Raw genomic sequence first — 16,063 nt, forward strand, 5'->3', positions numbered from 1 at the left:
ACTTGAAAAGAGGAGAATAGCAGATTTAGGACTGTGGAGAGGGTGCACAGACCTGGTACAGTAAAAAGTTTGTTTTCTGTGGCTGCTTGCAAGAGTTTCCTCAAAAGAAAGATGATCTGTGAGAGATATTACTTGGGTCCTGCACTTCCTCCTGAAATGCTATGGTTTTCACTCAGTAAAAATGAAGAGACCAGTTCAACATAGACTTCCTTGGTCAAACATGTCAATCTCAACATAAAGATGTAGACCTCTGTACATATATCTTTGTTTAAAAAAAAAAAAAAAAAAAAAAGTCCTCTGTCCTCTTAGCTCATGGCAACTTTGTTATATCTACCTATTCTGTGTGAGATCTTGTCCTGGAGATTTAGTACATGCAAAAAGCCACAAGCAGTCGGCAGCCACTATTTGAACTTTAGTCCTGCAAACCTGCAAATATTCAATGAGGTTATTTGTCGTAAGAACACTAAGTGAATTTGACTACATAAATTATTTGCCAGACTCCCCACTTCTTTAAAAAGCAGTCATTTTGAGCTGTACGGAGTAATATTCTGGTATATCTCACTGAATTGATTACTATGCCAATCAGCAATATGTGCAGCCGGGAGTGTGGAAAGTGTGTGTAGATGACAGACAGATTGACTGACTGACCGACTGACCATCCAGCCAATCAACTTTATTTGCCTCAGATTCAAGGAAGAAAAATTACTGGCAAGTTAAAAACTCCTGGATAACAAGGTTTAAAATAAAAAGGATGATACAACTTCTAACAATAGCATTGTGAATGGAGACATTGTCATTCTGAATGGAGATCTGCTTGACTCAAATTGAGTAACAACGCTGTTTTTCTTCATTAAGACCATTAAAATCTGTAAGGCTATGGGACCTGGATAGACATAAAGGTTTTAAAAAGCAATGAGGAGAGACTAATGCTCATTGCTGCATACTTACTTGAAGAGCCCAATTAAGTAAAAGTTTGTGCTAATTTGAGCTCTCCAAAAAATCTGAGCAGAACAGCTTCGTCGTTGTTGTTGCATTGGATCAGAAAACAAAACCACTTTTTTTTTTTTTTTCTTAGTATCATCATATAAATATTAATTCTGTCTAGAGAGCAAAAATGATTTTTACTATTGTAGCTGGAGATAAATGTTACTTGTACATAACATCAAAAGATAAAAATTCACCAAGGTTCATTTTCTGTGCCTCACTGTGCTGTTTCAATGGAGTGTCTCTGGGAATATTGCAGTTTCCTATTGTTTTTTGGAAGTACTAATATTAGCATGAAATGTGGTAAGAATTATTTAAGAACCTAATTGCATGCTCTCTATCTGGCATTTGAATTTTGCATCTTCAGAATTAATCTTTTCAGAGTGCTTTATTTAGTTTCTGTTAATACCCTGTAATTTAATAATTGTAGTGGCAGGCTGAGAAGAATATGGAATAAGGAAAGATTTGCGTATTTCTTTGATTCATTCGGTTGCTATAGGCTCTGACCTTTTTTTTTTTCCAGTTTGTTCTTAAATAGCAGTTTTGTTAAGGCTGGAGTGAACACCGCAGTGCATGGAGGGATTGGATAGGGACACTGGTCATCCTTTATTCCACTGATTTGTCATATGACTTAAGGAAGTCTGAATCAGTAAACCAAAGCTCCACAAAGCAGTAGTAACTACGTCATTCTTGATTAAATTTTACTTTCAATGTAAAAATCAGCTTGAGAAAAAGAAAATTTAAACTAAGTCTTACCACGAAAGCAGAAAAGATGGCTTTTTCTGTTGCCCTATGACTACAGTGAAAACACATCTGAAAAAAATTGTGGCTGTGACTTCATGTTTGAGTTTTTGCCTATTAAAACATATTCTTGCAGGCCTCTGTTTTTTGCCCTTGTAACCTAACTAAAAAAATGGCATACTAGAAAGAAATCTTCTGGAAAGATTGGCTAATGGCTATGTAAACAGCAAATGCTTGCTGCATATGGGCATTAGGAGATTTTATTGCAAAGATTCAGTGACTACTGTGAGCAGGGTAGAGCTCTGAAATATGGCAGCAAGACAGCTCTTTTGGATGAGGCCTTGAAGTAGTTTGTCAAAGTCTTTGGGACTGTTGACTCAGGGCTTAAGCAGAGAGAGAGCTGCAACAGCTAAGAGACGTAGCTGTGCTCCTTCAGTCTTCTGCAGGCATTTGATGTGATGTGAATGAGGGGAACCCCAAATTTGCCTGTAAGGAAGGGAGTGTCTACAAGGCACATTATGGAGACATACACTTGGTGGAATTTGGTCAGAGAATGCTTAAGCAAACTGGACGTAAATCAGTTTGTGGTCTTGATGGAACCTATATTGACAGAAAATTGAAATGTTGTTTTTCCAATATCTGCGCATTGATAAAGTAATACGTCATTCCAGGACAAAAGATGTTTCTGTGGCTTACAATATACTGGCTTTTGTCTGATGATAAATTTTGTACTCCTGGATATAAAAAAAAATTACATCTAATTGAAAAATTATTGAAAAATAGGTGTTGGCAAAATGGAAAAAAATGCAAAGGTATTTATTTGAGTCGTATGCATTATTTCTAAAATTCTTGATTTATTGTCTATATTTCAGCATTTCTGTTTCATCACCTGATTCCTCAGCCACTTTCTCTGAAAGAAAATATTGATTTTTGAGATCATTGTAAGATTTTGTTGAATGTTGTTGAATTTTGTTGAATGACTGGAGTTTGACTCAAGATTGAATAAGGATTATCCTTATTGAATAAGGATAGGGATATTAACATTAAGAACTTCCCAGATATGTAGGTATGTTTGCATGTTTCAGGTGTATTTTATAAGGATGTGATCTAATATTCTGTTGTCTAATTTTGTCAGTTTCTCATTCTTCAAGAAATGCCTGCTTCAACTGCTGCAGCAGAAAGAAATTGGTCTGCAGCAAAAATACTTGGACAGATTGCAGAAGTCTGTTAAATATTAATTCAATTAAGGCTGAATATTCAACTAAGATTAATAGCAATGATATATAAAAATACTTTCATGAATTTATTTAAAAAGAGATGTAATTGAATCTACCAAAACTTATAACTAATGTTTTAGATAATAAGTGAAGCTTAATTGTTTATTTGAGGATAATGTAGGTACAAACATGAAAAGATACATATGCTTGTATATATGTATATGTATGTATATATATGCAGATGTTTGAGATGTTTGCATATGTAGATATATATTAAAATATATACATGCATATATATATATATATATATATATATATATTAAGATGACTGGGGAATTGGAAAATAAAGCAGAAAATAAACTGTTCTTGGGCAGCCAGCCTACAGTTTGTACTTGTCCATATGACTGGACTCCTCAATTCTTACATCCATGTGAACCAACTTGTTCACACCTCCATTCCCTGTTATGAGGGTTTTCGTGGCACAGAATTATGACTGGGCATGTGCTGATACAGATTGATGCCTTATCTGGACAAGCTGGGAAGCTTGGTTCTGGAGCATGGTGTAGCATGATAAATTAGCAAGGAGCAGCGGCTGTGTTCTTAACAAATATGATAGGAGAGGTAAAGAATTTAGAATATTAGGAAAGAATTGTGGTGTACTCTGTTTGCTGCCATTTTTTTTTCTTTTTTGGAAATCTTCTAATTTTTATTTTTTTTTCACTCAGTATTTCTCTCTCTTTTTTATCATGTGGCCTATTGGCGATGTGTTTATTTTGCAGAAAGCGTAAAGACAGATATATGACTAGGAAGGGAGAAGGAACTCAGTGTAACTAATTTTTCCTTTCATGCATGTCTTTTCTAGTGGTATATTTCCCCGCAAGAAATTCACACAGGGTGAAATCAACACAAGGGCAGCTGAAAATATGTAACAACGTACTGAATTATTCTTCTTCTCATTAATGCAAAGCGGATAGCATTTGAATGTAAAATATCCCTCAGTACCACCACAGAAAAATGGAAATACAAGATGAGCTATTCAGTGTTTGTTTTGGTGATCTTGGAATGAGGTCCAGTGCACCACAAGGAGCTGTGGCTTAAGTGTTCATATGTCTCCTGTGTGATAGAGAGTTCAATAGGAAGATCTGTAGGATGATGGCTTTTCCTAACTGGATAGGTGTGCAGTATATATCAGAAGGACACTCTGATCTCTGGTCAGAGAGTTTTGCAACTGTAAACTCAGTGTGCGTGTCCAGTTGGGATCAAAGTTTGGTAGGAGGTTGATAGGAATATGGATGCTCACCTGTCAGAGCATCTGTGAATGGAAGCCTTATTCATTTTACAGGCATTTGCCCTGTCCATGCAGTTTAAGACATCAGCAAGTGCATTCTGCTCTGCTGAGAGGCTGCCATGGTCTACGTTGAGAGACAGCACCAAAATAGTTACTGGGTTCATACCCAATCCTATCTCTGGTGCCGTTTGTGTCAGCGTGCTGCTGTGCTGACAGGCAACAGGTCCTCACTGACAAGCTTCTATGAGCCTGGTTCTGTGGTTTTAAATGTTAAGGAAAGGCTCCATTATGTTTGGTGGGCTTATTAAAAACATCTGCTCTATTTCATGCTGGATTAGGTGATTTTTTTTTCAAATTAAGGTTTGGGTGCCTTTATTCAGTCCAATCTCAAATGCTTTATTAAAAGATTGGCTTTTTTTCCTGTTCTTCCTGTTCTTTTGTTGGGGAGATCAGTTGCTATGACCAAAATTAATCAGCATTTCAAGACTCCCGATACACATATGTAAAGACAAATCACTTTCTGGCCCATTTCTGTTGTTAAAATTATGCGATGGAAAGGAGAATGCACCCAAATGCCATTGCAAATGAACTGTTTACCCACCTAGCAAGAAAGGATCCAGGCTTAGATTCACAGGATGTAGCTTGGCTTCGAGTCTATGTATGAGAAAGCTTACTGTAAGACCAAAAATTGAATTATCTCTATGTTCAGAAGTTAGTTACCCTTAAGTTCATCTCTCCAATGTCTAATTTCATTTTCAGATTTTTACGTAGTTTATCTTACATAATGAAGAATGTTGCCACAGCAGATTATGCTTCTCAGAGAGCAAATCATCTTTACTGGCTTTAAAATGACTTTCTTCAGAATAGTTCTGGGTAGAATGACATGAGTAGAATAACAGAACAGAGTTTTTGGTTTAAGACCAAATTAGAAAGCTTTATGCTAGTATGAGTGTATCAGGATTGCATTGTCAGAGAAGGGCAAAATGCTAACAGCATGAGAAAGACTTCAATTTCTGAATATTTAATTCATAATAAAAGATAGGCAGAATAAATAAGTCATTCTTTTTCATCACTTTTGACTGCAAATTGTAAGTACGTCCAACTACATTACAATATGGTTTACTCTTTAAGTATGAGCTACTTTGTATCGCAGCGCAATTTCAGTGGCTTTGTTTTGGGCTGCTGCTTCTGTTTCAGGATAACCACATTAGGAATAACTACACCTTTCCATCACCTAGGTTCCCTAAATATGTCCAACATGCCAACTGGAACCCACAAAGGTGGAGGTTTCTTCTAAATGGTGGCCATCCTCAGCAGATATAAGTGCTTGCTACAGATGCTGTGCTTGATTCCACAAAGCTTCAAAGCAGATAGAGTTCTGTAGTTGCGCTTGTGGGAGCCAAAATGTTTTCCAGATTCTGCTGTCACTTCTCCCACTTGGGAGAAGCTGTTGCAAATGCCTCTCCTCCTTAGCACAGGGCGAGGGCCCAAAACATTAGGGTCCTTCTGATTTTCTGTGCAGCCCACACTGTGATGCTCCTACCTTGAAGTGATCATCTTTGAAACTCAGGACCTCCTAACTGCCTCCTATAGAAATCTCGGCTCTTCAGCACTCATGCATTTTGGAACTTTACACTAAGTAAATTTCTTCTTGGAGAAGGACCACTGAATTCAGAAATGCATAGTCAGAGCTCACTCAGCATTCCCAAATGAGGTCAGCTATTTCTGACATACTAACTAGATGATTTAGAGGCAACAGAACAAATAATTTTATGCTGGAAACCATAGAGATGGATGATCTTTGGAGAAAAATCTGAGGAGTTTTAATTCAGTTTGTTTTTGAGGAATGGCTTGTTCATATTCAAGGAGAATATGTAGTCATTAAATTGCATATATATTGTATTACAAGGAATGTATTCCAATAGTAATGTATGTATGTAATTATGCATATACATATACAGCATTATACGGCAGAAAATGTAAGCAGTAGCACTTTCAGGATTCATAAGAAAAGCAATGATTATGCCTGTCAATCCTTCTACCAACGTCCCACAGCAGTAAGACCACCCTTTATTGGCAAGTGAAGCTATCTCACTTGGCATCTGAGAAGATTAAATACTAACCGCTGCATTTTCTTCTCCCCTTAATATGCAGAGGATTACCCTTGTGAAGGACTACATAAATAGAAAACGTGATGGTTTTAGCTGCGCTAAGCTTGTCTTTTTTTCCTGGCACAGTATTAAGCATTACTGTTGCATCCACGTTATGTGTGAATTCCCTTGTGTAAATCCCATTAAGGTTAATAGAATTTTAGTTTTACTACTTAATAAATTTCGAAGGAGATTAACTTTTGAGAAATATTTAACCAACCATAATGTACAGAACACAATCCCTTACCAGCATGAATATATGGTACCTAAAACAGAGAAGCTCTGATGGAGCCACGATGCAGCAGTTTTTTATTTTATATGTAGAGAAAAGTTTGTACCCTGGCTATATTTCAAAAACATTTGTGTCTTATACTGTTTGTTTCTTTTGTCACTTCTACTCCTTTAGAAATGGCATTCTTTTGTCCTTCTAGATTTAGAATAATAACAAATGATTTGAGACATCAGCAGTTCCATGCTGCTGTATCATAATGCAATCTTGTTGTAAAGGAACCATTAGGCCCATTCAGGGAATTAGACAGTAAGAGAACTGCTATGCAACTGCATGTGTTTTAACAGGATCTTGTGACGTTACTTTAAACATGATACTGTATGTATGTAGATTGTAAACTTTATAAGCCGCACTTTTCCTTTGGTTAACAAATTTAAATACTTACACCTTGTAAATTTCAAATGGGCTTATACTATTAAGTATAGATTTCCTTTAAAATGAGTTTGTCTGTCTCTCAAGAGCTTTCAGGGACTCAGTTACCTTCAGTTTCCTTTCTCCAAATGCTGTTACATTGCATTTTCCAATTTTAAAAGACGTGCTCAGATAGATAAACCTGTTTTGTTGGAGACAGGCACATTCCTGAACCTTTTGTCTTTGGTGCTGCCCTGAAGGCCAGGCAAGGATGCTTAACCATGGGCCAGCAGCCCTTCCTCTGACCTTTTGTAGAGAAATGACATTCCTGGTGAGTGAGAGACAGCCTACTCTTCCCAGCCCTTCCTATAAAACTGCAAATATAGCCACCAAAGTAGAAAGAATGTCCAAGAAAGATGTAAAAAACCAACCAACCAACCAAACAAAAAACTATTGTTTTTGTTATCAAAATAGTTATAGTCTTAAGTCCATAGAGAGGTTGAAAAATTAAATGCCATGTCTTCACAGCTCTTTTTAATTGCTGTAACTTCCAATAACTCTCAACAGTAAACTGATGTAGTAGCATCCATCTGAACAGACAAGGTGACTTATGCATCTCTATCGTAATATCTTAAAACTGAAAAGTAACTTAGATATAGTTCATTCAAACTAAAAATAGTTTCCTAGGGCTAACAGGAGAGATGTCACTCTAGATTTCAGCCTGTAGACTTAGTTTCAAAGAAGGATGGAAACTGGCTCTTTTTCCTTTACTTTTCAGTGCACCAGGTCATGCTTGATTTTACCTTCAATTAGTTTTAGTAAGTTAATTTTAGTAGGTTTTAATGGCTGGCTTTACAAAATCTGAATATCTGTATTTGTGATGTTACCTAAGTATGCTCTTTCTTCAGCATCATTTGATGGAAAAAACTTAAAAACTTAAACAACCAAGGTAAGTTTACTAACGTATTTGCTAAGTGTGTTTGAAACATTTGTGAAAAGCAATGAACAGTTGCAGAGATGAACAAATCAAAACCTCTTCAGCTAAATGATCTGTTTCAGGCTGGCCCACAGGAGACAGTATCTCATCACAACATGTCATTAAGATGTTGTAAAGTAGCTTCTTTTGCTTTATAATATACTTGTACAGCAAGTTAGTTTTTGAATAGCATCAGATAACTATGGAGATGTGGCTTATGGCAGAGTTTTATTTCTCTGCTCTATAAGTATCTTGAAATGTCTTGAGGAGTAATTATATAATACTTTATATATATGTATATATAATATATAATATTTTCTATGGTCAGGTTTTGTTGTAAACAAATTTAGCGCTCTGGTTTTGGGTTGTTTATTTTCTGGGATACTCCTAGTTTTGTTTCAGGTACTTCCACTACCCAGTCTCACTTCTGGTATTATCTCAATGCCGAGATTTTAAGAAACCCCATGTACTCTACCCAACAAGGAGAGTTTAGGTGAGACAGTCTTCTTCATATGCAAAAGATCAAAAGACCAGTTGTATCACATGCAGATGAAGAGAAGTTTCAAAAACAATTTAGATTGACTCTTCCTATTTGGACTGTTCTCTGAGCAGTCAAATGTCCTTTTTTTTCTTTACTTGAGCAGAGAAGCAAAGCTTAAATATGTGTATTATATAAATCTTTATTTGGTAATGGATTATTTTATACAATTACTCTATGGATATGGTCTATTTTCCACAGATCCTGCCAAGAGAGTTTCCATTCTGGGGCTTTCTGCTTATTTCTTCCAGCTGCTTCTCTTTTTTATCCCTTCTGTTGTTATTCTCCTCTTGTCTCCTTGTTTTCACTACTGATGGAGGAGAGGCTTGCTTAGACTTTGAAATCATAATATGTTCTTGGCAATTGTTGCTTTCTATACTTTTTGTAATTATTCTCCAGCAATTCCAATTGCATTTTCTAATTGAGGACTTGCATTGTTCAGTCTGAGTGCTGAAGGTACAAATAACCTTTTAACAGGGTTCATAAGGAACGTGCTGGAGGTAGAGGCACAGCATGAGTAACATGCTGGCCAAAAACAGTGTTGGCTATTTTGACTGTAGCAATGCAGGAAATAATCCTTTTTAAACAGATCTTCCTTTCCCACCTCGTCCCTAGCCTACTTCACAATGTCTATCTCTTGATAATCACACCCTGCAAGATCACTGTCAGCAAAAGCGTGATTTGTGGGACTGTCTTGTTGACTTAATTTTTTACAGTCATGTGGTTCTAGATAATGCACAAAAGGGGGGTATGTGTCCATGCTTGTCTGTATGCTTATTTTCAACCATCTGCGGTATTAATAATATGTAGTTTTAAAAGAAAACAAATTGTTTTATGTCTGTGGAAGTCATTTGCCTACCTGTTACTGAGATGGCATTAACCCTAATCTTGTCAGAAGTGAATTGGTCCTCCTCCATGGAAAAATAACACTGGGCATCAAGGCAGCAAAGTGCCGCTTCTTCACATGTGAAACTATTCGCAGAACAAAGTCGTTTGTTTGTTTGTTTGCCTGCATTTTGTGTTTGTTTTCTCTACTTTTGGAACATATTAGAAAGCATCCTGCTCTTGTTATTTCTTTTGAATAGTCTATTTTCTGTAGAAAGTAATAGCCACATGGTAAACTCTCCTATTCATCAAAACTGTGCCAAATATGTGCCATTTTAAAGCTAAATATATGCTATTTCATTTTACTTTAAAGCAAGCCAAAACACATACCAAGAACACAGCTCTCAGGGTGCTGGTCCTATTTTCAAGTGAGTATTTACTGTGAGAGCAAAGTTGGTAAGGATATGTTATACAAATGCAGTACAGATAACAGTATTTATCCTCTCCTTATGATGAACTTACCTTTTAGCTGTAAAAACACATGTTTTGCTATCACTGGCACGTCCTCTTTTGGGTAATGCAATCATCTCTGATTCCCTAGTGCTCCCTTTGATCTTGCATTTTAGGAGAATATCTCCAGGTTATATGAAGATGATCATAGAGTGTCTTGTTCTGAGGAATTAATGTGTCAGTACTTACGACTTTTTGTGTGAACTGTCCTTCTGTAGGTATCATTGTCTGGTGCATTTTTGGTCCCATTTTTCTTTATGGATGGATGCCAGGAACTCTAATTTTATTGTGTGCTGGTGATGTTTTTCTTTCTTGATCTGATCAGCATGAGGAATGCAGGTTGACTGGGACATTGAGCAACCTAATCTGGTGCCTGATTTAGTGTTTGACAACCCTGCTGTGGCAAGGGAGCTGGATCTAGATAATCACTGAGTTCCCTTCCAATGATGCTGTGATGTCTTAAGCTAGCACTCACAGTCCTCTTCTTCACAGCAAAACATGGCCCATTTCAGGGCAGAAAAAATAATAGAGGAAGATTCCTGGAGTTATAGGATCATGCGGTAATTATCTTCCTTTTCCAGTATTTTCCTTCATAAGATTTTCAATGTGGTTCTTTACCTTTTTGTGAGGTTTGCATTTTAAATATCTGACACGACTTGTTCAAAAAATGTAAAATGTTACTGAGAAACTGTGTTAGCAAATTTTGAAACTAGTTTAAAAACTTGTGTGTTACACCAAAGCCAAATTAAGGACATGATATCATGTTTGAATAAGAAAGATCCAGTAAGGAATTGAGAGTAATCTAGAACAGCAGTTACTTCACTTTAATCACATGGAAAATGGTTCTATATTGCCTGCAAACTTATTGTCTGAGGAGTTCCGGTGACTGAAAAATGAAAGTAGGAATAAATATAGTAATATTGTGTCTTTCTTGGACACTTGAACATTGAATTTTGCTTGCAAATATGGCCTGGATCTATGAACAGGGGGAAGTCAAGTCACTTCAGCTAAATATTTGTTTATTTAGAATATGAGTTTGAACTCCGTGAAACAAGATGAAAACCTATTCTATCAAACTTCTAAGGGCTTTCTGTTGTTGTTTGTTTTTAATTGCAGTATTTTCTCATCGAAAGTCAAAAAAGCCTGATTTTCAAGTGTCAGCTGCATTAGTGACTTCTTCAATGAGAGGGCAGACAGAAGCGTGCCTCTCTGATCAAAATTGATAGTGCCTCTGCTTGAAAAACTGGTGAAGTCTAAAGAAATCAAGTTCCAGAGTTGACACATTTTCTCATAGGGAAAGAATATTGCATCTGGGCGTAAGCAGAACACCAAACTCCTTCATGTTGAAGACATCTTCAACTAGAACATAATAAATGTGAAAATCCATCATGTTACATCATTTTTGACCAAACAGTGTGCACTTGATAGGGTGAATCAGTGTGCAGCGTACACAGTGAATTCGAAGATCAAAACATCGTGACTTAGGCAACTGAAAAGTGTAAAATTGTACCAATCTTCACAGAGCAACGGATAAGCCAACATTGTTGCTTTTTAATAGGATATTTGTCTTTCAAATTGGTAAGGGACAGGGCTTTATACTATCCATCTTTCAGTAAATGGAGAGGCAATTCGTTCGCTAAAAAGTCAGTAAGTATTTCAGAATTTGGGGCCTAAAAAAAACAATCGCACTCCTGATTTTTCTCAGTGCGTGCAGTATGACACCTGTTCTCATCACTGTCATAAATCTGTTGTTTAATGTGGAGAGAGGAATCAAGGAGAAAAGGTACTGCTTGTTTCTTTTGCGCTGTAAGCACAGCTAACAACAGGTGCAATAAACTCATTGTTATTTTCACAGAGGTTTTTTTTTCCATTGCCCCACAGGCACACCAGCAGCTCGTTCAACATGCAGCCTACCTGGAGGTGAGAGGCATTGGGGACCCTCTAAAATAGATGTGCTGTACCAGGAGAAGTGTTCACCCACTCTCAGCTGACTCTGTTTAGGAGTTTAGCTGTCCATCAGCAACTGTTTCTGCCCCTTCAGCCCAAACAAGGTGCTGAAACATCTGGCAGAAGGGAGGTAATCAATCATCATTTCTGGAATAGAAATGACCAACTAGGTTATCAGATAACTGTCCTCCTTTATGTAGTCTTAAGGCATGGGCATGTTGCATATGCACAACTCTTGCTATAGCTTTGAGGGCAGTGAAAAACCTGGATGAGAGGAAATTCAGCACTTACTGATGCTGGTGTATGGATTCTGCCTGCTTTCTCTGAGTGGAAATAGTGCGGTAACTGGGAAGATTCCTTTTTTCTGCCTTTTTAGGTCTTAAACATAAATGTACAAGATAATATTTTGAGTAGATGCTACTGCAGAACATGCACTCTGGCTCTATCCATCTTCTATAAGGAAGGTACCTTTGTCTGCTTCTGGCTTTGAAAATATACATATCTATATATATTTGCTTTTCTATTGTTTCTATTTTTAGTTTCTATTATTAAATAGATTTTTCTATTATTTGTATTATATTTCTATTATTTTCTAAAAATTTCTGTGCTTTGTTCTTGACTTTGTGGATAACTTTCCAATACTGAACACAGAAAGTAAAGTAACTGGTATTACCTGAGTGGTAATGTGCATCCTCTCTGAGCAGAGGATCCAAAATCTGTTACTATTGCTAAGCATATGGATGAGGGTCACCAATGGTTCCTCCATTCTTTCAATAACCCGTATCACCCAAACATAATGTTGTATCAATAACTAAACTCCCTTTTGCATTTGCCTGAGCCAGCTGCATCCCACAGCAGCCCAATCACCTCTCTCTGCTGTGTCAATGTGTGTTTGAATCTGCTGTGATTACATCAGCATTTGGTACTAGGGTGACATCTGGGTTATGCTTGAATGCACTGCGTTCCTGCTCCTTCTCCCCTGGGGCTTTTAGCTTGACAGTGCAACTATTCATTCAGCTGCTTGAGAGAGCAGCAGTTCCATACCTCCAAGTGGCCCTGTGGCACCATGAGGTTCATGCCCCCTGGGAACTCGCATCTTGCCCCACTGATTGTTTTGCAGAACAGTAACTCATACTACCAATGCATATGAGAGGGTGTTTTTGCTATTAAACAACTTTCATAGTTGTTTTGCTGTTTCTTAGTATTGACTTGCTTAATGTTTCTTTTTAGGGGAATGAACTTGTTCCAATATGTCTGCAAAAGACAGTGTAAGGTCAATGAAAAGAAGCCTTCACTTTCCGATAGTCAGTTTCTATATATAAATTGGCACTTGATGCTCATCAAAGAACAAGAAATATTGGATATGCTCTAAATGTCCATTGTACTTTTGAGCCAACTACCTGATGGAAGTCATCACTTATATGTAAATGAACTGTCAATGACTTGCCTCTGTTGGCAACCGCTGGACTGTGAAGGGTATGTCTTAATAAGAACCAAAGCTCTTCGCAGACTTTGATTTACTGGAAATAAAATAGAAAAGTCCTCTGAGACTGCAAAGGACACTTGTTTCAGATAAAATGTCTAGACAGTAGCAATATATTTGGGGCTTTTATTATAGCAAACCTGCAAATTAGAATAGAGTGCTGAGAAAGTTCCTATGACCCAGCTGAGTTCAAAAACACTGCTTCAGACTGATCCTTGAAACACACTCAAATTAAGTTCATGAGGCTTCAAAAAGGGAAAGAAAGGATGTGCAAGGTCAATGTTCAGGTCTGCTAGAACTCCAGAACTGACCAAATTTTACATTCTTTCTGACAAGGAGGGATTTGCAATGGAACTGTGATTAGAATCATTTAAAGAAAACAAAGATCATGTATTGTGTTTTGCAGCACTAGGTAACATTCTGCTTTACAGTACAGCTCTGGGTGATGGCTTCCTTTCTTTGATTACTGAAAATAAAATACAAGTAGAAAGATTAATTCTATGAATTGATACATTATAGGAAAGAAACAATCAAAATGAATCTGACAGCATGTTTTGGTAAAGATGACTGTCTTTTAAGGATGGCGAGTTAAAGAGTATTTCTGATAAAGATGTGTAAATTTCAGAAGATCGAGTTTTTCTGAAAATTAGTTTTAATTTTTATTATTGTCATAATTGGCAACATTTTACCATACAGAATTTTTGGAAGATTATGGCTTACAAAACTGAAAAACTGATGGGGACAAATGAATGACTTCTGTCACGATCTGTGTAACCTGGGTTGATGTTCTTGTTCAAGAGAATTTACATATACACCAAATGCAAATATAGGATGTGAGAGCTTAGGTATTTAAATTATGACTCTGGTCTACTATTGGTGTATTCTCAATTCAATGCAATGAAGCATCAATTTTCAACTTTGAGCAGCTCTGAATCACCTTCACTATGATTTATTCCAGCTTTCCAGGAATCATCCAGTACTCCTTGAGAACACTTCATTTTTCAGCTATGCACAGACAGCATGAAGGCACATGTGTTACACAATTTGTCCCCAGATACCATCTTTTCTATTTGAATCTCTGGCTTTGTTATGAAATACTGAAGTTGCTAATTTTTAGATAATCAATGCTTTTGTTTCTGAGTTTTCACATAAATGAAACAATAAGTCTAGGAAGCAGTGAATGCCTGGGAACGTCTGGAAGACATTGCATCTCATATTTATAAAGTCAACTTTGTTAGCTGTCAGTTTTTTTGTAGTTCAGGTTTAGGATCCTTGGGGGTGTATAACTCCTCTTTGGCCCTCTTGGGTCCCAAGGTGGGGACTTGGATGATGTTCTCACTCTCATGTGCTGGTCTTTCACTGGAAGAGTAAGGTTGTATTCAGGCAGAAGACTGAATAGCTCCTGTTGACCTGAATGAGTTAATCTATTAACCATTTCCATCCAAATAGAAAATGAGAAATACTTCAGGATTAGACTGAGTCTGCAAGCATTCTGAAATGTTGTCTCTGGCAGGTACAGAAGGCTCCTTCCGGTTCGACTGGCTGCTAAACCTGAAAGTTGAACAGTCTCAGCTGGGGTCCTTTTAAGTGCAGAGAAATCTAGATTCAATTTTATGCTTGTGTACTTAGTTAGTATACTAAATGACTGCAGTCTATGTTTTTAGTTCAGTGAAATTAATATTAGTCCTAAGGTTAAATGGTATACATTGCCAGTGTAGTGACTACATTAGCTGTAGTTGTAACAAAAATAAAATTGATTTGATAGTAACCCAAGCCCAAGAGATGAGTCATCAGATGATGTCCACAGAGATAAATTTTGTTTATACTTTCAGAAGATGAATGTTCACCGTTTTCTGAGTTTAAAGGTAACCATAATAAAAGATTAAATTAAATCTAAGAAATGTATCTGGATAATCAGAATATCTTCTGAGGATTCTTGCTGATTCAATATTTGATACCCTGATCCTAGCCATGACATACCATATTATCTTTTGTCCTGTTGTGTGACTATTAAATACCAATATAAATGCAGAATTAATAGACATAAGTATACAGGTATAACTTGATACTGTTTAAATTAGATTGTTTATAGACTTTTCAAGATTTTGTACCCCCTCTATCCTGGCATGCCATCCTTTGAATATTTGACGTGTCTCTTTTGTGAGAGAATATAAAGCATGAGAAAATGACATTCAGTATTAGAAAACTGAGTCTAAAATGCATGAAGAAATCAGATGTTGAATATTGTCATTAAGTGAGCAAAGGGCAATATTCCTACCTATATTACATATATACACATATATACATATATATGAATATTCCTACATTCATTTTGATGAATGTGATTAAAATGTTGCCTGCCATTGCAGAAATTGTCAAAAGGGCTGTTGTCCATGATGCTTTGGCATTATATCTATGAGCAGTATGGTGTTGTAGTAGTTTCAGTGCCTGAAGTATTATCTGGAACATCTATTTTGTGTTCAAGTAAGTGCTATATTTAGATCTTTTATTCTGCCTAAAGTATACAGTACACTAGACCTTAATGTAACCTCTAAGTGTACAGATGCAGCACTGAGGATGGGGGCTAAAAATAGTTATTACTCTAGAAGCAATAATTTGTTTGAAAGCTGTTGCCTGAATTCCCAAGCAGTTGTGAATGACTGGGACATGCATTCTTTCCCTGCTGGAGAGAAACCTCCTCAGCAGATCCTTTTCTACAGTTGGCAAATTTGAAATCTGTACAAAAGCAGTAACAGAAAAAAGT

The 16,063-nt window shown here is 36.7% G+C and overlaps 1 protein-coding gene across 1 annotated transcript in view; it reads left to right on the top strand.

The window, feature by feature from the left end:
• Positions 1-11,900, top strand: part of IQCM (IQ motif containing M) — a 167,736-nt gene extending 155,836 nt beyond the window's left edge. Inside the window, exon 12 of the mRNA XM_052690229.1 lies at positions 10,986-11,900. Within this exon, the coding sequence (XP_052546189.1) occupies positions 10,986-11,092 (107 nt within the window). The 3' untranslated portion in view covers positions 11,093-11,900. The remainder of the gene's footprint in view (positions 1-10,985) is intronic.
• The last annotated feature ends 4,163 nt before the right edge of the window (positions 11,901-16,063 follow it).

The sequence above is a fragment of the Tympanuchus pallidicinctus genome, unplaced genomic scaffold (genome assembly GCF_026119805.1).
Source record: "Tympanuchus pallidicinctus isolate F22 unplaced genomic scaffold, pur_lepc_1.0 scaffold26, whole genome shotgun sequence".
Classification (NCBI taxonomy): domain Eukaryota; kingdom Metazoa; phylum Chordata; class Aves; order Galliformes; family Phasianidae; genus Tympanuchus; species Tympanuchus pallidicinctus.